General features: G+C 39.4%; 1 protein-coding gene across 1 annotated transcript in view; it reads right to left on the reverse strand.

Annotated features, from left to right (window-relative positions):
• Nucleotides 1-15919, reverse strand: part of LOC108166114 (uncharacterized) — a 37650-nt gene extending 21731 nt beyond the window's left edge. Inside the window, exons 1-2 of the mRNA XM_081599263.1 lie at nucleotides 15436-15919; nucleotides 1727-5237 (exon numbers count right to left, since the gene is read on the reverse strand). Coding sequence (XP_081455389.1) covers nucleotides 3424-5237; nucleotides 15436-15772 — 2151 coding nt within the window. The 5' untranslated portion in view covers nucleotides 15773-15919 and the 3' untranslated portion in view covers nucleotides 1727-3423. Of the gene's footprint in view, nucleotides 5238-15435 lie in introns of the transcript that reaches the window.
• Between the last annotated feature and the right edge of the window lie 8181 nt (nucleotides 15920-24100).

Genomic DNA, 24100 nt, shown 5'->3' on the forward strand with positions numbered 1-24100 from the left:
ACATGGCATTTATTGTGCAAACCAGAGCTTTCAGTGGAAAAACTAAAGTTCCAGATCCACTGACATAAAAAATAATATTGAAGAAATAAATATATCAAATCTAATTAAAAACATAAGTAAGTGATAAGTTATTTACTGTTATGGTCTGTAAGATATATTTATTCTCAGTATTAGATATGGTCTCAACAAACCCATGGCACTTCAACATTATTTTACCTTTTATCAGGAAATAGTGTGTTTATTCTTGCCATACAGTCCTGTGTATTAATTATTGCTCTAAAGCTCTTGCCATACCAGTTTATTCCTCTGTTTACTTTAGTTTCTTAGTTTATTCTTGTATTTTTTTCTTCATTCATTTCCATTTAGTTTCATTTGATTAATATTATCCTCTCTCGGTTTATTGCTATGTCCACTTTAGTTTCTTTCCCGTTGCTAAATTTATTTGATCATTTATTGACCATCAGTAATCTCGTCACCTGCTGCGCCGCCTAATCGTCGTGTTGATTTTTCACTCTTCAGCGTCGGATTCTCTGTTTTTATGCCATAATTCACATCTAGTTCGTTGCTCCGTTTTATGTCCCGCTTCTCGTGTTTCAGAGTTTTGCGCAATGTGCGCGTCTTTTTTTAACCCCCAAGGTGCAGGGCCGGCGTGAAACGTATCGATGAGGAAAAGGCAGTCTGACATAAACCTTTTAAAACAATGGAAACAATTTCGGTTTTCTGATTATTGAAAAATTTAAAGTGCTGTACCGCTGTTCTATCACATCCGTTTCATACCGGACCACTTACAGCACCGGTGTTACCGCTATAAAATGAACGCTCTCTATCGTGGTATCACCCATGGATGGATTTCTTTATTTAAATAGGCTCATTTTTCAGAGGGATCTCATGATTTTAGTAATTGCATGTTTTCAAGAGAGATTTTCTGTTGTTCTTTCATGGAAGTGTGAAGCCTTTCAAACGGAAATAAAACACTTTTTAATACAAGTTGCTGCTTGACATGATTGCAGAACTGGCAAAAATACCAGACAAAGTGAATCTCAGCAACGTCATCAGCCGGTGTAACGCTGACCTGATGCGCCGGTGAAGCTACTAGCAGAACGGAGCTGCGCCAATAAGCTACAAACACTGAATAGAAGGAGAGCTGCCATCTATATCGTTGCAGCCAAGTATGATTTAATGTTACACAATACAGTTTTACCAAGTTGCTCAAAGTCTAAACTGGCATTGTTTTGCATTAAGCTGTAAAGTTTACCTTCGACCAAACGCCACCCAAAGGAATCCCAGCGCCCCCTTTTGTAAAAATGTCCGCCAGCGCCCCCTGGGGGCGTTACCGCCCACGTTGAGAACCGCTATCCTAAAGGCTTGACCCAAAATGAAACTAAATGATTGTATTCTCCAGGCTTTTGAAAGTTTTCTTCTGGCTCGTATGAGGTCTGCAGCTCCAGGTAGTTATGTGGATCGCGTCAACAATGGATAAATCCTCAAGATTATAAGAGAAGTATTTTTTTTACCAAGATAATACGGATAATATCCTAAATATATGCATATTGTTTGGAGATACCTCAGCTGTTCCATCCTATTTAGGGCATTAGCTGCTAGTTGTGATCATCTTTGCTTTGTTTTGAACCGGAGAAATCCCCTTCTGGACCTCCATCTGAATTTCATGCATTATATGAAAAAAAAAAAATATGGCAAAAGTTAATGACACTGAATAATCCAGCAATATTTTTTCAAACCAACATTTATTAAAAAGAACATTCTGCTCAAAATACTAGTGTACATTAACATTCAGTCATACATGGAAAAAATGTAAAAGCTAAACTCAATTATTCTACAAGGTACAGAACTCCATGAAAATCAAAATGCACAGAAATGAATCCTGCTGAACGTGTGACCGTCTATAACTTCAGTATCTAATGGGATACTGATGGGCATCTTAAGCACAAATACGACTAAGTAAAACAAAAAGCTGGATTAAGAAAAACAAGATGGTAGTCAAAAGTAGACCTAAGGTTTATCTTGGTCAGACACTGAAAGGTAAAGGTAATTTCATTTATAAAGCACGTTTTCAGTAACAAGGCAATTCAAAATGCTTTACAGTAGTTAAAAGGAAAAAACTAAATAACAAAACTAAAGGAAAGAGCAAAAGAAGAAAAAGCCACAAATATTGATCCAAACTAAATAAACTAGATACTCCTATTCAGGATTGATAGGTAAGTATAACTTATAACTAATTCATTTTCTGGTTTGAATATATAAGAAGTCTAAAAATTTGCAAAGGTAGTTTTTCTGGATTCCAAGTTCTAATCCCTGTTCCGGGTTGCTAAATGAGCATAAGTATTCTCTGGACTTTCCAAGTGTGCTCTAAATTTGTAAAAGTAATGAGTATTCCATAGTTTCTAAGTAATAATAAGTCAATGTTGCTATTCTGGAAGAATTTTTTTCTGCATTCTAGGTTTGTTCTAATTTATTTTCTGGGTTAAAAGTGAAAAAAGGAAAGGACACATTAGGGCAAATGGCAACATTTAGATAAAACAAAGTTCAAAACAAAGACATAAGTGAAGGCGATGACATTACAGGCAATGAAACCACGTTGCTCAGCTTCCCGGCAGAAGTGTGATAAGATATTATCTAGTCATGTCCATGGGAGCGCTCAGCTGCACAGCTGCATGGATAACATGTTTATACATCTTCAATGAGATTGGAAACATGCTGCCTTTCCAAGGCCACACGGGGGAAGCCAATTCAGAAATGGAATGTCTTAGGTCGGGTAGATTATGAATTTCAATCTTCCCTAAAGTCTCTCCGATACATCTCAGTCCTCAATTACCCAAATTACTTTGGTCGTTCGACTGAGCCGAAACTATCAACTTCTAAAAGATTGATTCTATCCCGCTAGTGAGTTTTAGAGTCCTCAGCAGGGCCGCGAGTCTCAGCAAGACTCGCATCCGACTTGCGTCTCTGTCCACACCAACAGTGTTCATTAGCTCGGCTAATTCCGTCACAAATTTGTCGATAAGCCAGGAATCCACAAGCTCCAAACAGCAGACATCCTGTTATCATGAATAAATCCAGGGTGAATCCCGCCGGGTGTGTCCCCGCAGGAGTAGAGGGCTCTCATGTGCCCAGATTTCTCGTTGAGAAAAATTGATTGAATTGAGAAATTGGTTAAACAGATCCATAATTAGTAGATTAAGAGGACGTGCAAAGAAAAGCTTCAAAAAAATAGAAAAGACAGGACAAAAATAGCAAGTAGGGCAGGCCAGGACAGGGAGGGAGCAGAGGAAAAAAGTATCTGTCTTCGCCGAGAGCAAGAGAGAAAAGACACAGTCACAGTGAATCAGCATTGTGGGAGTTTGCAACATTCTGCTGATTTGATCTGATGCCAAAATGGATCTGAGATGTTTTGTTCCCAACACCTCAAATGTCTGAGTGAGTCCTCATGTGACCAATTAAACTTCTTCTAATGTTGTAACTCTTTCCACAAGCCCCACAAAAGAAAGGCTTTTCACCTGTATGAATAATCACATGATCATTTAGATATTGTTTTCGAGAGAAACTCTTTCCACAGGTCCCACAGGAGAAAGGCTTCTCACCTGTATGAGTTCTCATGTGAACAGTTAACTTAGTTTTTTGAGTGTAACTCTTTCCGCAGGTCCCACAGGAGAAAGGCTTCTCACCTGTATGAGTTCTCATGTGATCAGTTAAAACCTGTCTATAACTGTAACTCTTTCCGCAGATACCACAGGTGAAAGGCTTCTCACCTGTATGAATTCTCATGTGAACAATGAATTCGTGTTTTCGAGGGAAACTCTTTCCACAGGTCCCACAGGAGAAAGGCTTCTCACCTGTATGTCTTCTCATATGCCGAGTTAAAGCCCCTCTTTCTCTGCAACTCTTTCCACAAGTCCCGCAAGAGAAAGGCATCTCACCAGTGTGAATTCTCATGTGCCGAGTTAAATTATTTCTGAAACTGTAACTCTTTCCACAGGTCCCACATAAGAAGGGCTTCTCACCAGTGTGGCTTCTCATGTGCTGAGTTAAAGTCCCTCTATGTCTGTAACTCTTTCCACAGGTCCCACAAGTGAAAGGCTTCTCACCTGTGTGAATTCTCATGTGCTGAGTTAAGGTCTTTCTTTCACGGTAACTCTTTCCACAAGTCCCACAAAAGAAAGGCTTCTCACCTGTGTGAACCTTCATATGAGCAGTGAGATTGTCTTTTTGGGAGAAACTTTTTCCACAGGTCCCACAAAAAAAAGGCTTCTCACCTGTATGACTTCTCATGTGAACAATGAACCGTCCTTTTATAGAGAAACTCTTTCCACAGATACCACAGGTGAAAGGCTTCTCACCTGTATGAATTCTTAAGTGATGAGTTAAACCCTGTCTATTACTGTATCTCTTTCCACAGATATCACAGGTATAAGGCTTCTCACCTGTGTGAATTCTCAAGTGAACATTGAAGTTACCTTTATCAGAGAAACTCTTTCCGCAGGTCCCACAGGAGAAAGGCTTCTCACCTGTGTGAATTCTAATGTGATGGGTCAAACTCGTTCTATTACTGTAACTCTTTCCACAGATACCACAGGTGAAAGGCTTCTCACCTGTGTGAATTCTCATGTGAACATTGAAGTTACCTTTATCAAAGAAACCCTTTCCGCAGGTCCCACAAGAGAAAGACTTCTCACCTGTGTGAATTCTAATGTGATAAGTCAAACCCTGTCTATTACTGTAACTCTTTCCACAGATACCACAGGTGAAAGGCTTCTCACCTGTGTGAATTCTCATGTGAACAATGAACTGTTCTTTTCGAGAGAAGCTCTTTCCACAGGTCCCACAACAGAAAGTCTTCTCACCTGTCTGAACTTTCATATGAGCATTGAGATGTGTGAAAGATTTTACTCCTGTGTCAGTTATCATGTGTTTCGTCAAGCAACTGTTTTGAGAAAATGTTTTATCAGAAACTTTATAAGAATATAATTTTTGCCTTGGGTGAGCTTTCTTGTGGTCTTTTGGTTTTTCAGTATCAGTTCTGCCTTTCCGCTGTTTGGTTTTCTCATATTTCTCCTTTTGTTTCTGTTCTTTCTTTCTCCTTTTTCCTGGGTCTTCGGAATTGCTTCCTTCCTGATCCTGGTTCTCAGCTTTTGGAGAGCCATGAGAGATGAGTTGGTTCCTCTGTGGTTCTGTTTCATTGAGAACCTCCTCCTCTTTCCACATACAGCATTGTGGGAGATCTGGACATAAACACAAAAACTTTTAAATGTCAATCAAAGTATCCTTCACTTTATCCTGTTGATGCATTAAAAAAAGATTTTCTTGGGTTATTCTAAAATCACAATCTTACAAGCATGAACATTAATTCAACCAATGAGGTTATTCTGACCAGACTGGAACTAGATGCGAGTCAAAATGTGATATTATGGACCTACAGGTGAGCAAACAAGATACCAATAGCTTAACCTGACAAATATATATATTTTTAATTTCCTCCACCATGTTGCTACAACAGGGTTTCCCCCAGCATATAATGAGCCTGGCAGCCCACCATGCTTTACTAGAGCCCCGGTCAGGCTAAGTGTTACTTGATTTTATTTTTAGAAAAATTAATTAACACCTTCACCTTCATCAACGTAAGAGATTAAGGATGATATCAAATGTTCTACATAATTGCCTTGTTTTGTAATGCTTGAAGCTATTATGGTGTTAAAAGAAAAAGCGGGGAATTTCAAACCATCTGCAGAGAACATGTTCATCAAAAACTGACTGAAAAACTTTTGATTTATATGTCTCAATAAAGGCGTAAAAACCGTGTTCAGGGGCGGATCTACTGGGGTGGCAATTGCCACCCCTGTTGCCACCCCAGCTGGCGACTATGAATTCAATAAATAGTTATGGCAAATCGGACATTAAGCACATGAAACTCTTTTTTTCGACAACATTGAATGCAACACAATGTAACCTGATATCCACTGCTGAGTAGCGGGAAGTGCGAGAGAAGGACAGAGCGCGAGGCAGCAGCATTGATGGATATATTGACCCGACGAGGGTCCCCGTTGTCAATCAGTGTTGCTTCCTAAGTGGACAGTTTGATTTCACAGAAGTTTGTTTTACTTGGAGTTATATTGTGTTGTTTAAGTGTTCCCTTTATTTTTTTGAGCAGTGTATATTACTGGACTTGACGTTACGTGATTTATCATAAGTCACACATGCGCCATTGCTGTCCATTGAGTCAGGAATATCGGTGGTCAGGAAAATACTAAAATCACGCAAAGAATCAGTAAGTCTTTTTGTTGGTGCCCTGCTATCAGCCAGCTTCCATTCTCTTGTATCAGAAATGAAAAATTATAAATGCACACTACGTGTTGGAAACCTGTGTTTGTTGACTGACTTTTATTTGTCAGGCTTACAAGACAAAAGCTGAAAAAAGATTTAATTATTTATTTATTATCATTATTTTTAGTAGTAGTATTATTAATTTCACGCAAAAACGTGACGAAACTGTGAACTTTGCCGAAGCATGTTGTTCGAGCTTTCACGGTGTCCGTAGTTCCCCAGATAAGAACACCGAACAAGCACGTGCTTGCTACGCGCGTGCTTTCTCAGTGCTCATTACGAGCACGCGCGTATTTTGCCGCGTTGCCGAAGGTGAGAGAGCTGTGTGAAGCTGACACCCCACCCACGTCAAAAAATTCAGCAAATAGTCTGAATGGTTAGTGCTCCGTTTGTGCAGGTTTGTGCAGTTAAAATTTTCGTTTGTGCAGTTTTGGTTTCTGAGATATTAAAAGTTATAATTTTGGCCGATGACGTCACCGTCACCCCATCTTGCTCTAAAACAAACCAAAGTGGGCGACTTCATTAGTGCTCCGTTTGTGCCGTTGAAATTGTCGTTTGTGCAACTTTCGTCTATGAGATATTAAAAGTTATAATTTTGGCCGATGACGTCACGGTCACCCACCGCAGTGAAGATAGTTCGAGCTCCGCGGATTAAGCGGCGTTTAGCTCAAGGTTGATCCGATTTATGAACGCTAATGTCGGCCAGCGGTTCTCCACCGCTCCCGGCCGCAGCGCCCGAAGGTTCACTTAGGGACTGTCAACAAATTACCGAACCAAACATTCCTGTCAAACAAATGCTAATAAATGCTTAAAATTGTAACCAATTGACTGTCAGTGCTAATTCATGCTTTTACATGAGACAAAATAGCATCTATTAAATTTTAAAGTCATATTATTTTCAATGATTTTAATATTAAATAATATGGTATTTTCTTCAATAGCTTCCAGGTCATGTGAAGTATTGACTCAAAATCACTATGAAATAATTATACTAGTCTGTACAGATGAGGCACAGTCATTTCTTTTCCATTTTAATCCTTTTGTATTTTTTAACATTTTTCTTTGTCAAAATTTAGGATGTTTTTGTAATAGCTTCCAAGACATGTGTCCTATTGATTCAAAACCACTTTGAAATTGTTTTACGAATCATTAGAGATGAGTCACCCTCATTTTTTCCCCATTTTAGATTTTTTTCAATTTTTTACATAATTTAATCTACAAATTAGTAAAAATATGATTGGTGTTTAATAGCTTAAATTTCATGTGACCCACTGACGAGGAATAAAAAGGGTTAAATGGAATAAAAAGGAGTGTGCACCACCTATAGGTGGTAGTATAATTTCACTTTGACTTTGAGTTAAGACCCAATTAACTCATGGGTCTCATGACCCATAAGCTATTGAAGAAAAATCAATCAATCAATCATCTTCCCCTTTTCCACAGTCGGGTTGCGGGGTCAGCAGAGGCCCAGACTTCCCTCTCCCAGCCACTTCTTCCAGCTCCTCCATTGGAATCCCAAGGCGTTCCCAGGCCAGCCAAGAAACATGGTTCCTCCAGCGTGTCCTGGGTCCTGCAGACGCTGCGCCAATCCGTCTATTGATCTCCTTTTCCATTTTTCCCCTCTTTCTTGATGTTATGGATTCTGTATTTTCCTCCATCACTTTTAGCCTCTTTCATCTGCTTAACACGCTGCAGCATACATAACCATGTTTATATGTGACTGCTGGCAGTCATATGAAAACAGACTGAAACTGATTAGAGTACCGTTTAGGGAGGGTCCAGATTGCAGAGATGAATAAAAAGCTAAACTTGCTACAATCTTTGCCTCAATTGGCTTCTTGTCACTTTTGGCCCCAGAGCTGGATGGTGAATGTAACCTAAGAAACATGATGTTCCATTTGGATGATATGTATGGATTGTGAAATTTGATAATCTCTTAGCATTAAAGCTCATTTTTATATTTAACCAAATCTCATTATTTCTCAAGGTCATTTACAATGAGTGGTTCTGGTCGGGTCCTGAAACTGGTTAACGAACATGGGTGGTGAACAGAGACGGAAATTAATGAACTCCAACAATGAACAAGATCCTAAGATGCTTAAACTCCTCCACTTGGGTCAGGACAATCTTCCCTGACACAAATAAGGTACTCAACCTTTTTCAGCTCAAGACCATGGACTTGGATCTGGAGGTACTGATCCTCCTCCCGGCCGCTTCACACTCAACTGCATACTGCTCCAGTAAAGCTGTAGATCATGACCTGATGAAGCCAGTAGGGCCACATCATCTGCAAAAAGCAGAGGCGTGATCCCAAGGCCACCAAAATGGATCCCTTCAAAACCCTGATTGTGCAGAACGTGGCCTCGGACAGAAAACCCCCAATCAAAAAATCTAATCAAATGTTATTTATATATCACATTTCAACAACAAGGCATTTCAAAGAGCTTTACACCATAAAAACACAAAAATACAAAGTCATAGAGACACAGCCAACAACTGAAACATTAAATTTTCTCACTACTTATCAGATTGTTAATTAATGTTCCATTAATTAACGCATGACTCTCATCACGAGTCATATGATGCAATAAGATGAGACTATTTTTAGTTAGAACCTCTCAACCTCACACACCAGCTCAGGCTCCCACCAGAGAAGTGACTTTCAATGACCAGTGATAAAACATCCATCACCCAGGGTCAGAAGGCCAAGGTCCCCTCCCTCTCGGCCTTCTAACATCCCACATTGCACCCAGCCCTTTTGGCCCCTTCCACAGGTGAACCCACTTTGGGCTGAGCTTGGCCAGACTCCATGTGTTTTGGCACCAGATACTTGCTACGGAGCACCAACTCCAGGCTCCAGGGTGGTGCCCTGGTGACCTGCGTCCAGGTGAGGGGACACTGTAGCCATTGATTGTGTTCTTCATAAAGGGTATTTGGGCTGCTCTGTCTGGTTCATGACCTACGACCTCTAGCATTGGGTAACCCTACAAGGGGTATGAAGTCCCTGACAGCATAACACCTAGAGTCACTTCCACACTCAAACCCTTTCATCACGATAAGGTGGCAGCTTATGGAGAGTTGAAGAGAAAATGGGAAATATATTTTTAAATATAAAATTGACTAAAAAATAATAAAATGGCTGTGACAGACTGGCGACCTGTCCAGGGTGACCCCGCCTCTCGCCCGGAATGTTAGCTGGAGATCGGCACCAGCACCTCCTGACCCCACTGAGGGACAAGGGTAGGGCTGTTATAAACGATTATTTTAGTAATCGAGTAATCTATAGATTTTTCTTACGATTAATCGAGTAATCGGATAAAAACAATTATGAAATAAAATATTGGTAAATCTTCCATAACACCAGTGTTACTATCGGATATCAACATCAGTCTATTTTTTCCACATTTGAGCTTCCCTACCAGTTACTTTTTTGTAGACCGGGGGAGCAATACGGGATATTTACGGCTCCTCCGTTCAGAAACTCATCTACCAGCCATGTTCCGCCTCCCGTTTGTTCAGACCGGGATGATATAAGTTTATTGTGCGGTTCGTCCGTAAAGCTGCTCTTACCCTGTAAGCATCAACCCTCAGCCGCCCGCCGTGTTCAGTCTCTCCGCTCACCTGTATAAATCCTCCTCAGCTTCTACCCGCCGTTCAACCAGCAGCTCCGGAGCAGAAAGGCTGCCGAACTCCCGGCATCGCGGCGGTCATTTTAAGGATGTTTATTGGTCCCACAAAAACGATGAAAACCCGGAATTTTCACCAATCAGTAAAATCCCCGCGGGCCGGACTTGAAGATTGGACGTTATGCCGCTAACACGTAGCTTCCGTCAACAACTCAGAGGCGGAAGTCAGAGCTCCGCGCAACGCAAATAATGTTCTGGCTGAAACACGGTGCGCTAAATGATAAAACATAAATTAATGAAGCTTCGAGGCAGGTCAATTTTCCTCGAGGAATTTTAATAATCGAGGTACTCGAATCACTCGAGGAATCGTTTCAGCCCTAGACAAGGGTGTCAAGAAAATGGATAGATGGATAATAAAATGGGTCAAAATGAATTAAAAATTAGCGTACCTCATCTCTCCAGTCTACTAAAACAATTTTACACTGATTTCAAGTAATTGGGTCACAGTTTATTGAGAACTCCTGCTCGTGTTCTCACTAAAACCAGGAACATAGAGCACATAACTTCATGTATAAAGTCCCTACGCTGGCTCCCTGTAACGCAGAGGATAGAATAGAAAAATACTGTTGTTGGTTTATAAATCACTGAACGGTTTTGCACCACAATACATTAAAGATCTGCTGTTGTATCAACCTTCCAGACCCCTCAGGTCTTCTGGTTCTGCTCTGCATCCAGAACCAGAACCAAACAAGGAGAAGCAGCATTCAGCTTCCATGCACCACAAATTTGGAACAAACTTCCAGAAAACTGTAAAACAGCTGAAACACTTGACATCCTTTAAATCTAGACTAAAAACCCGCCTGTTCAGAGTTGTATTTGAAACATAATCATTTACAAATTTAATGATAGCTCTTGACTTTATGTAATGTTTTGTTTATTTTATGTTGCTTGACTCTGTGATTTCGTGTTTTTATTATGTAAAGCACTTTGAAATGCCTTGCTGCCGAAATGTGCTGTACAGATAAAATTGGATTGATTCACCTAGAAGCTAATATAAAAATACCTACAAATTATAAAAAGGACTCAAATTGAATGAGTATGCCTCATCTATACAGACTGGTAGAACAATGTCACACTGATTTTTAATCAATAAGTCACAAGACCTGGAAGCTATTGAAGAAAATATTATATTATTTAATATTAAAATTATTGAAAATAATGTATATGACTTTAAAATTTAATAGATGCTATTTTGTCACATGTAAAAGCATGAATTAGCACTGACAGTTAATCGGTTACAATTCAAGTCATTTATTAACATTTATTTGACAGGAATGTTTGGTTCGGGGCGCTGCGGCCGGTGTTATAGATCAACTGGTGGCTAAATAAACTGGTTGAAACCTATGGGCACCGCAGATGTTTCCAAATTGTAGGTGGCTGTGTCGATGCCTGATTAAAAAAGCTACTTGCGTGAAAAAATCCTTTGCAAAACTTTACTATAAATCCCATTTGACGCAAATATGTTTAATGTTGCATGTGAAAATTATGTTTCAAAACAATTTTCTAAAGAACAGCACTCATTGCGCTTCGAAAACACCACATTTGAGCATAACCAGATCAATGAATAGCACAATCAAATTCACATTCAGGTTCACCAGAATACATTAATTCCAACTCATGAATAACGCAATGTAAACCTAAGTAGATAGTTTCTGCTTTTTGTAACCAGCACTGATCTGAAAAACACTGGAATTGACTCTCAAGTACCTGTTACGAGTTGCTTACATTACAGGTAAACAAAAGGTAAATAGTAAGTGTCACATTGTTTAGCGACACTTACTACCCACAGTAAGTGTCGCTAAACAATGAGGTGGTTGTAATATTTAATCAAATTTAACTTGCATACCTAATGGTGTTGCTTGTGTTGTTTACGTGTCCAAATAGAGAGGAATATCAAGTAATGTCGATAAGTTGTACTGTAATAAAATCTCATCTAAATGATATAAAGTTAACAGCTAATGTTGGTGGTGGTGATATCCAAACTGACAAGCCGAAATTATAATAATAAACGTCCCTACATGTCAGATACCACCAACAGATTATGAGTCATATCTACAGTATTTGTTCTGGTGTTCTCTACTGGGAAACAGTTTGCAAGCTGTTGAAGAAGGGAAATCAAATTAAAAACAGAACGAGCCGCATTAAGATTAACTAGTGACAGTCAAACGGGGTCCTCAACGCAGATGTTTGTAAAAAAATTTAGGTGGCTTTGTCGTTTCCTGATCAAAACCCGACAAACGTAAATAAACGGATATGAAAATGTCTCTACTTTCTCCAAGAGCTCTTAAAACATAATTGTATGAAGGAATATTGAAGAATACATAGAAAGGTCACTAAAATATACCCCACTTCAAAGGAAACTATACTAAACAGAATTTGTACTACCACCCTGCATTGTTAGAGTAATGACGATTATTTTAAGTCTTTTCAGTCTTATGTTGACTGACATGCTCTGCAAACATATCAATAAATATAAACAGTTATAATATCATGCAAACTAATTAATTGCCCATTTAATGAAAGCACATTATTTCGTTTTCACTTTAAGACTTCACTCGGCTGCAGAAGCAAAGCTGTGCAACTTGGTAATCTGACAATATTCTTACAGTTAAAGTTTGCCTGGCAAACCTGTTAAACAATATTACCTCAGAAATGTTGGCAACAAGTGAATTATGCTATTTATTTTTGTAGAGAATAAAATAGACTGGTCCAAAAAGGGAAACAGACGATGGCGCTGCTAAATAAACCCGTACCAGCAGTCGCTGAGTTCAGAGCGCACCGTTTTAACCACTGACCTATGACGACAGCTGAGAGTCCGATGTTCCTACCCGACATTGATTGTCATCTAACGCAGTGGTCCCCAACCTTTTTATTACCGCGGACCGGTTAAGACATGGAAATTTTGCTGCGGCCCGGGGTGAAGGGTGATAACCGTCAGATAAGGCTTCTGCATGTTGGTGTTCCCGCTAAATCCTTAATATACCCAATTTGGGTTGTCTTGGCCCTTTTATCGTTCCCTGACTGGGAACGATAATAGGACCTGTTGAATGTGACAGGTAGCGGTGACGTAAGAACAGAGGGGAATCCCAACCAGCTGACATATCGCGCAACTGAGAGTCCGGTGGATATCGGAGATGATATGTGGAAATGTTTATTATTAAATCTAAAGGTCATTATTATGTTTATTCAGTTAAAAATGTTAACTATGAAAAAATAGTCACCTCCAAATCATAGTGCAGCAAATAGAGCAGCTGCTCCCGTCGTCTTTCATCCACCGCCTTTTCTTTTAGTTACGTCTTTTATCTCTTAAAATGACTCCACAAACTATCACTATTGCTTCTACATCGTCATCCGTGTTTGGTTATTCTAAATTCCCGTTTGCTATCTTGGGAGTTTTACTGAATTATCATCGCATGTTCGTGACTGGAATCGGTTCGTGTTGCTCCTGCCTTGGAGACACGAACCCATCGAACCTGTTGGACTTTTATCAGCTCTGTGATCACAGAGGTTTGGAGAATTGGCTGACAATTCTTAAATCTTTCCATCTAAACCAGACTTAAGACTCACAAGCTCTACTCATCTCCTCACTATGGTAATGTTTACATATCCCTTCAAAATAAGGTACAGATGCCCCACAAAAACGAACATTTTACTTTCGTGACAATTTTAACTTATTTTAACTTGACTAACAGGAGCCCTGAGCTTGTTTCTCTGCAACCAGACTGTCCCATCTGGGAGTGATGAGAGACAATAACACCCGAATTGTTGCTTATATCCACAGCCTGCTTGGTTTCTACGTGGCAAAGCAGCTTGAAGCTTCGTTGCCTCATTAACAGCCGGTCGCCGCACGTTACGCAGAGCGGGCTTGTAATGTGGGACTCTCCTACCGGTCCAGGATAAATCCATTCTCCTGTCTCTTCTCTGGGCCTTTTCCCCTTTGCAAAGAAACTTTCCAAAGTCATCTGATCTGTTTCTTACTCTTTTGCTGCTTGTGGGCTCAGTGTTGGCGCGCAAGTAACCGAGAGAATCCGGTTAAAGGATTTTCAAAATAAAAGATCCTCCAGACTCAAATAATACTTAAAACGGAAATATGTAATTATTTCTTGTGCGGCCCGGTACCAATTGGTCCACGGACCGGTACCAATTGGTCCACGGACCGGGGTTTGGGGACCACTGATCTAACGGACACCCCGCGCTTTAGGAAGCAAGCCTGGATTAACTGGCGACACTTTCAGAATCTCAGTTTGAGTGAAGATTTTAACCTGTTTCTGATGGAAACGTATATAAGACAATTGTTTTTTCAGTGATGTCTCATATGGTTGAGAATTACGGTCACTTGATGAAAAGAATAAAGATGTTTAGTTAAATCACGAGAAAAAATAACAATAAGGAAGAAATGACACTGCCACATAGATCTGAGGTGGCCATCTCTTCTGTAAATGAGCTAGGAAATAAAGTGTAACATTGCAGAAAGAGTTAAAAAGATTTCGCTGTAGTTTCTGTGGATACCTATTTGAAATATCACAATATGCGGAATATGTGGAAAAACTACACAGCCAGTCGATCGTTTTAAACATTTTATTTTTAATCCCAAGGCTCTTTAACATTTATGTCGGCTTTCAGGGAATAATCTTTGCTTTGAGATCATCGAGATCTATTTTGATCTTCCTTTGACGAGTTTCAACCTCTGAAGCAACACATAGCCAAGTTCTGCGTAATTTACATGTTTTGATGGTTTTGCAGATGAACTTTAAAAAAAAAAGGCAACATACCATAATAGACCAATAAAGTCTTTCTAGTTGGTTATTCCCGAGATCTTAATGGTTGTTTTACGGAATCGGATAGTATTTTTGCAAAGATTTGTAGTTCTTTAAGCTTATCGTATTGTTTACTTCCTGGTTCGATAAAGGGGTCCTAAAAAAGCCACGCCCACAGAAACATCAAGTCTTTTCCAGCTGCCACCACCCGTTGATTTAGCCACCAGTTGATCTATAACACCCGGAGCGGTGGAGAACCGCTGGCCGACATTAGCGTTCATAAATCGGATCAACCTTGAGCTAAACGCCGCTCACTCCGCGGAGCTCGAACTATCTTCACTGCGGTGGGTGACCGTGACGTCATCGGCCAAAATTATAACTTTTAATATCTCAAAGACGAAAGTTGCACAAACGACAGTTTCAACGGCACAAACGGAGCACTAATGAAGTCGCCCACTTTGGTTTGTTTTAGAGCAAGATGGGGTGACGGTGACGTCATCGGCCAAAATTATAACTTAATATCTCAAAGACGAAAGCTGCACAAAAACGAAAGATTTAACGGCACAAACGGACCACTAACGAACTAGCCCACTTAAGATCTCAATAACCCGTGTCCAATTCCCTTTAGCCTGTACCAAAATGAAGGTTTTTCGTACCTGCAGGGTATAAGATGATCTGCGTTTTCCGGGTGAAACCCATCAGTCTGCGCTGTTCGTCCATCTTTTCCTCGGACTTAACGTTGATTTCTGTCTGTTCATCCATCTTTTTCTCGGATTTAATGTTGATTTCTGTCTGATCGTCCATCTCTTCCTCGATCTTAACGTTGATTTCTGTCTGATCGTTAATCTCTTCCTCGATCTTAACGTTGATTTCTGTCTGATCCTCCATCTCTTCCTCGATCTTAACTTTGACTTCTTTAAACTCTGTGAATGTTTCTCCAGCAGGAGTTTCCTGCTCGTTGATAAACTCTATCTGAGGCTGAACTGAAGACATTTTTATTGCAAATACTCACGTATTCACCCAAAACACTAGACCTGTGAGCAGACTTCTGACAAAGCCAAAGCTAATGCTACCGCATGGTCGGCGCTTTTCCGTGTGTTTCTCTTTGGCTGCACTGAAGAAACTGTAAGCGAGATTTTTTGTTCCGCTGTGAATTTTCTGCTCAGTCATGTCTTAGCATACACTTATATTAAATGCATTAGAATATTATTGAAAGGTTAATTTATTTTAGTAACTTAATTCACTCGAGTGAAACACAGTATATAGAACAATTACATGCAGATGGATGTTTCCAAACCTATTTTTTGTCAATTGTGAGAAAACGCAGCTTTTATGATTAAAATATTACATTATACTGAATAATAAAAAAATACTAGGAAATGTGGACTTGGAGTTAGTTATCAAAGTGTACTTCAAATCTTAAAAAATATTCGTATTATAACAGATATTGTAAAAAATTTTGCTATGATCTTTTCAGCTTTTAAAACAGAGTCTAATGTTATATCAGAGTGCAGTTTTGTAGGTTCTTATATATATATATACAAGAAAAGACTACGTAACTATCACACAACACTAAAACATGCAAGAGAGGCTTTCTTTGCAGATGTCATAAACAAAAACATTAACAATGCTCGAGCTTTATTTGCCACTGTTGACACGCTCACATATCCTCCGATGACGTTGCCACCTGAACTTCAATCTATTGCCGCCTGCAACAAGTTTTCTAGTTTCTTTTTAGAGAAAATTCAAAAAATCAGAGGATTAATCTGCACATCCACTCCAAAGACAGTACTAATGCTGTGCCCAAACAAAACAAATGCAGGAAAAATGACCCAATTTCAACTACTAAATTATAAAACCCTAGAAAAAAATTATAAGTCAATTAAGCACCAGTTCCTGTTGTCTGGATGTTTTACCCACACATTTCTTTAAGAAAGTCCTGCCTGTTGTTGCTACTGATCTGATCCAAATAGTAAACTCTTCGCTCTCTTCAGGTGTTTTCCCCCAGGCTTTGAAAACAGCAGTTATCAAACCACTGATAAAAAAAGAACAATCTGGACAAATCACTACTGCAGAATTACAGGCCGATCTCCAACCTCCCATGCATCAGCAAAATTATTGACAAAGCAGTTTTTAAACAATTAAATAACTTCCTAACAGTAACAAACTGCTTTGACTCCTTCCAGTCTGGTTTTCGTGCTCACCACAGCACGGAGACGGCCCTTGTGAAAGTGTTCAATGATTTCCATATAAACACAGACTGTGGGAGAACCACAGTGCTGGTTCTGTTGGACCTCAGTGCAGCTTTCGACACTGTTGACCATGACATTCTACTGAATCGACTGGAGAGTTGGGTCGGACTCTCCGGTCCAGTGCTCAACTGGTTTGAATCTTACATAAAGAACAGGGATTTCTTTGTTTCAATCGGAAACTTCTCATCAGAGAGGTCAAAGGTCACATGTGGGGTACCCCAAGGTTCAATCCTAGGACCCCTCCTTTTCAATATTTATATTCTCCCACTGGCTCAGGTTATAACAGGACATAGGATTAGCTACCACAATTATGCGGATGATACACAGCTCTACATCACGATGTCACCAGGTGACTCTGAACCCATCCAATCACTGAATAGATGCTTAGAACAGATCAATGTGTGGATGTGCCAAAACTTTCTCCAGCTGAACCGAAACAAAACTGAAGTTATTATCTTTGGACCTAAAAAGGAGCGAACTAGAATCAATGCACAGCTTCAGTTATTACAACTAAAAACCAGCGATCAGCCCGAAACCTGGGAGTAGTGATGGACTCTGACCTGAACCTTCAGAGCCACATTAAGACAGTCACAAAGTCGGCCTTCTATCACCTGAAGAACATCTCTAGGATTAGAGGACTGATGTCTCAGCGCGATCTAGAGAAACTCATCCATGCGTTTATCTTTAGCCGCATTGATTACTGCAACAGCGTCTTCACAGGTCTGACTAATAAATCAATCAAACAGCTGCAGCTGATCCAGAAGCTGCTGCTCGGGTTCTCACTAAAACCAGGAAGATAGAGCACATAACACCAGTTTTAAAGTCCCTACACTGGCTCCCTGTAGCTCAGAGAATAGACTTTAAAATACTGATGTTAGTTTATAAATCACTGAACGGTTTAGCACCACAATATATTAAAGATCTGTTGTTGTTGTACCAACCGTCTAGACCCCTCAGATCTTCTGGTTCTGGTTCTGCTCTGCATCCCCAGAACCAGAACCAGACGAGGAGAAGCAGCATTCAGTTTCTATGCACCACAGATTTGGAACAAACTTCCAGAAAACTGTAAAACAGCTGAAACACTGGGTGCTTTTAAATCTCAACTTAAAACCCACCTGTTTAGAGTTGCTTATGGCTGAATTAGGGTTAGAGTGCGCGTTTTGATGTCTTCCATGTTTTTATGTCTTTAATGTTTTTAATTTCTTCTTCTTTCTTTTCAACGTTTTAATGATGTAATGTTTTTTTTTTTGTTATGTAATTATGTAAAGCACTTTGAAATGCCTTGCTGCTGAAATGTGCTATACAAATAAAATTTGATATATATATATATATATATATATATATATATATTTTTTTTTTTTTTTTTTTTTTCCAGCCTACGAGTTCTGGCTTAAGAGTGATTCAGCACCTGAGATTGGGTCCAAAATACGATACGAGATTCATCCGTGCTGTGCAGTGAATCTGTCTCTCCTTGAAGACATTTCTTCCTTCTTCAATTATTATTATTATTATTATTGTTAGGTAAATATTAACTAAACCGCATAAAAATGCGGCTAAATAGTCTGTTAAAATGTTTTGACAGGTAATTTGACAAGTAAAAATAGTTCGGGTCGGACCAGAATTATTTGCCTCGTCAGGGTCTGTGTTTTTCCCTGTTTTGTTTTGTTAGTTTGTTTTCTTTGTTTTGAGTTTTATTTTTGTTGGAACACCGCCATTCCTCATGGCATCCACCAGATGTCACCAGATGCAGCGCCCCTGGGAAGCTGCTGGGGTAAACCCGTGTACACACCTGTAGCTCGTTTGGAGGGCGTGGACTGTGTGCAGCAAGCAGCTCCTCTTCTTCTCATTGCCTGAGTGTTTGCTTACTTCGGTAACTAATCGTTCCAGAGAAAGAGGGCCTTTCTCTCTTTCGTTCCACAGAACGAAAGAGAGGAAGACAACAAAGAGTTGTTGTCTTGTCTTCCTCGTCAGATGATCCTGCCGTCTCCTCGTTGTTCCCGTGTGATCAGTCTTCCCCGGGTTCTGATTGAGTCTGTTTCCCCGCTGTTGTGGATTACTCACCTCCTGTGTCCTCCCTCGACGCTGCTGGTATTACCGGTCAGACGCCACCCTTCTTGTGCTCACCTGTCCCCCTTCGTCGGCCCCTCTCCGGTGGATTCCCCTTCGGGACGTTCCGGTGTTATGCCCAGAAAAGCCCCCCTGCCCAAATTTGCATCCCCTGTCGCGGGAGCGCGCATCGCTCTAAGCTCTCGCATATTGACGAGGAAACGGATAAAAATATGACCGAAGAGGAAATTTTTAAGATATTTGTAACATTATCACGTTTCCTAACCATGTAATCCCTAATACGGTGGGTTTTATTTCGCAAATTATTTGAAATAAATACGGTTTTTACACTTTTATTGACACATATGAGTCGAACTTTTTTTCAGTCCGTGTCTGTTGTAAACGTTCTCCGCAAATGGTTTGAAATTCTCTGCTTTGTCTTTTGATATCATAATAGCTCAAAAGCATTACAACAGAGACCCATTATGTAGAACATTTTATATCATGCTTCACTTCTAGTCTGTTAATGTAGGAGGAAATGCAACTTAATTTATGAGCCTGAAAATATTGGCATCCGTCTTGTTGATATGAAACTTATAGCATTAGCTCAGAGAACAAGTGTAATTACGTAGAAGAGATTAAATCATTTCAACTCTTTATTTCCCCCAATTAGCACAGGGATGCATGTTTTGGCAATATAGATTTTGAGCCTGCCACAATATGCATCCCTTCTTTATTCCCCACAAATATTATCCTATCGATATAAAACATGTACCAGCAGTTCTTGGAACTACTCAGATTATGTAGAAAAAAATATTTCACTATTAACTCTTGAATTCTTTAAATTAGCACAGGGATGCATTTTTGGACAATATGGATTTCCAGCCTGCCAAAATATGCATCCCATATCTATTCCCCTCAAATATTATCCAATTGATTTAAAACTTATAACAGCAGTTCTTGGAGCTACTCTCATTATGTAGAAATAGTTATTTTACTTTTATCTCTTTATTTCTCAAAGTTGGCACAGGGATGCATTTTTGGGCAATATGGATTTCCAGCCTGCCAAAATATGCACCCCTCTCTATTCCCTTCAAATATTATCCTATTGATTTAAAACTTATACCAGCATTTCTTGGAGCTACTCTCATTATGTAGAAATAGTTATTTCATTCTTAACTCTTTAATTCTTCAAATTAGCACAGGGGTGCGTTTTTGGGCAAATTTCCAGCCTGCCAAAATATGCACCCCTCTCTATTCCCTTCAAATATTATCCTATTGATTTAAAACTTATACCAGCATTTCTTGGAGCTACTCTCATTATGTAGAAATAGTTATTTCATTCTTAACTCTTTAATTCTTCAAATTAGCACAGGGGTGCGTTTTTGGGCAAATTTCCAGCCTGCCAAAATATGCACCCCCTCTATTCCCTTCAAATATTATCCTATTGATTTAAAACTTATACCAGCATTTCTTGGAGCTACTCTCATTATGTAGAAATAGTTATTTCATTCTTAACTCTTTAATTCTTCAAATTAGCACAGGGGTGCGTTTTTGGGCAAATTTCCAGCCTGCCAAAATATGCACCCCTCTCTATTCCCTTCAAATATTATCCTATTGATTTAAAACTTATACCAGCATTTCTTGGAGCTACTCTCATTATGTAGAAATAGTTATTTCATTCTTAACTCTTTAATTCTTCAAATTAGCACAGGGGTGCGTTTTTGGGCAAATTTCCAGCCTGCCAAAATATGCACCCCTCTCTATTCCCTTCAAATATTATCCTATTGATTTAAAACTTATAAGAGCAGTTCTTGGAGCTACTCTCATTATGTAGAAATAGTTATTTCATTCTTAACTCTTTAATTCTTCAAATTAGCACAGGGGTGCGTTTTTGGGCAAATTTCCAGCCTGCCAAAATATGCACCCCTCTCTATTCCCTTCAAATATTATCCTATTGATTTAAAACTTATAACAGCATTTCTTGGAGCTACTCTCATTATGTAGAAATAGTTATTTTACTTTTAACTCTTTATTTCTCAAAGTTAGCACAGGGATGCATTTTTGGGCAATATGGATCCCAGTGCTAATTTGAAGAATTGAAGAGTTAAGAGTGAAATAACTTTTTCTACATAATGAGAGTAGCTCCAAGAACTGCTCTTATAAGTTTTAAATCAATTGGATAATATTTGAGGGGAATAGAGAGGGGTGCATATTTTGGCAGGCTGGAAATCCAAATTGCCCAAAAATGCATCCCTGTGCTAACTTTGAGAAATAAAGAGTTAAAAGTAAAATAACTATTTATACATAATGAGAGTAGCTCCAAGAACTGCTGTTATAAGTTTTAAATCAATTGGATAATATTTGAGGGGAATAGAGAGGGGTGCATATTTTGGCAGGCTGGAAATCCATATTGCCCAAAAATGCATCCCTGTGCTAATTTGAAGAATTAGAGAGTTAAGAGTGAAATAACTTTTTCTACATAATGAGAGTAGCTCCAAGAACTGCTCTTATAAGTTTTAAATCAATAGGATAATATTTGAAGGGAATAGAGAGGGGTGCATATTTTGGCAGGCTGGAAATTTGCCCAAAAACGCACCCCTGTGCTAATTTGAAGAATTAAAGAGTTAAGAATGAAATAACTATTTCTACATAATGAGAGTAGCTCCAAGAAATGCTGGTATAAGTTTTAAATCAATAGGATAATATTTGAAGGGAATAGAGAGGGGTGCATATTTTGGCAGGCTGGAGATATTGCCCAAAAATGCATCCCTGTGCTAACTTTGAGAAATAAAGAGTTAAGAATGAAATAACTATTTCTACATAATGAGAGTAGCTCCAAGAAATGCTGGTATAAGTTTTAAATCAATAGGATAATATTTGAAGGGAATAGAGAGGGGTGCATATTTTGGCAGGCTGGAAATCCATATTGCCCAAACATGCATCCCTGTGCCAACTTTGAGAAATAAAGAGATAAAAGTAAAATAACTATTTCTACATAATGAGAGTAGCTCCAAGAACTGCTGTTATAAGTTTTAAATCAATTGGATAATATTTGAAGGGAATAGATATGGGATGCATATTTTGGCAGGCTGGAAATCCATATTGTCCAAAAATGCATCCCTGTGCTAATTTAAAGAATTCAAGAGTTAATAGTGAAATATTTTTTTCTACATAATCTGAGTAGTTCCAAGAACTGCTGGTACATGTTTTATATCGATAGGATAATATTTGTGGGGAATAAAGAAGGGATGCATATTGTGGCAGGCTCAAAATGTATATTGCCAAAACATGCATCCCTGTGCTAATTGGGGGAAATAAAGAGTTGAAATGATTTAATCTCTTCTACGTAATTACACTTGTTCTCTGAGCTAATGCTATAAGTTTCATATCAACAAGACGGATGCCAATATTTTCAGGCTCATAAATTAAGTTGCATTTCCTCCTACATTAACAGACTAGAAGTGAAGCATGATATAAAATGTTCTACATAATGGGTCTCTGTTGTAATGCTTTTGAGCTATTATGATATCAAAAGACAAAGCAGAGAATTTCAAACCATTTGCGGAGAACGTTTACAACAGACACGGACTGAAAAAAAGTTCGACTCATATGTGTCAATAAAAGTGTAAAAACCGTATTTATTTCAAATAATTTGCGAAATAAAACCCACCGTATTAGGGATTACATGGTTAGGAAACGTGATAATGTTACAAATATCTTAAAAATTTCCTCTTCGGTCATATTTTTATCCGTTTCCTCGTCAATATGCGAGAGTTTAGAGCGATGCGCGCTCCCGCGACAGGGGATGCAAATTTGGGCAGGCGGGCTTTTCTGGGCATAACACCTGTTGCTACACATGAGCACGGACACACACTGGACCTGGTTATTTCCTGTGGTCTGCCTGTGACTAACCTGGAAACTTGTGACTCTGTGTTCTCGGATCACCTGCCTGTTTTATTCACTGTTAGTTTGACACATACTGCAGTTAAAACTCGCTGCTGTTCGGCGCTGTCGGATCATTAACCCTTCCACTGCCACTCAGTTCTCTACTGCTTTTCTTCAGCTCTGTGGATCATCTGACTTCCTCCACTCCGATACAGAAGAACTCTGGTCCTGGTTCTGTTCTTCCTGTCAAACCATCCTGGACTCGGTTGCTCCATTAAAAACTAGGCAGCCAAGGATTGAACCTGAGCCTTGGTTTAATGACAGAATTCGTGCTGCAAGGCAGGAATGTCGTCGTGTTGAACGCAGATGGAAAAAGGATAAACTGCAGGTTACTTTTCAGATTTTAAAAGACTGTTGGCGTCTCTACCAGAGCACGGTTAAAGAGGCTAAAAGGAAATATTTGGCAAATGTCATTTCCTCAAACAGCCATAACCCACGTGTTTTATTTAACACCATTGACAATGTGCTTAATATTCCACAGAATGCCTGTTTGGAAGCTTCTCCTGACATGTGTGATAATTTGCTGCGTTTCTTTATTGAAAAGGTTTCTTGTCACAGCTCCTGACTCTGACCCCTCTGTTTCTGTCCCTTGCTCTGCTGCTTTCAATCAGTTTGAGCCTGTGACTGTCTCACTTTTAGAGGACATGGTTGGCCACATTAAGCCATCAGGTTCCCCCCGTGATCCTGTCCCTCCACGATTTTTTAAAGATATTTTATCTAGCATACTGCAGCCTGTTCTTGCAATTATAAATAGCAGTCTGTCCTCAGGTGTGATTTCGACTCGATTGGATTACTGTAACTCCCTTTATCTGGGAGTCAGTCAGTCGCTGCTCTCACGTCTGCAGCTGGTTCAGATGCTGCTGCACGACTTTTAACAGGAACTTGAAAGAGGGAACATGTGACCCCTGTCCTGGCCTCACTTCACTGGCTGCCGGTATATTTTAGGATTGATTTTAAAATTCTTATGTTTGTTTTTAAATCACTGCGTAATCTTGCCCTGGCTGACCTCTCTGAGCTTCTTCATCCCTACGTATCCTATCGGTCTCTCAGGTCCGCAGATCAGCTGCTCTTGGAG

The sequence above is a fragment of the Poecilia reticulata genome, chromosome 18, assembly GCF_904066995.2.
Source record: "Poecilia reticulata chromosome 18, P_reticulata-male-v2, whole genome shotgun sequence".
Taxonomy (NCBI): domain Eukaryota; kingdom Metazoa; phylum Chordata; class Actinopteri; order Cyprinodontiformes; family Poeciliidae; genus Poecilia; species Poecilia reticulata.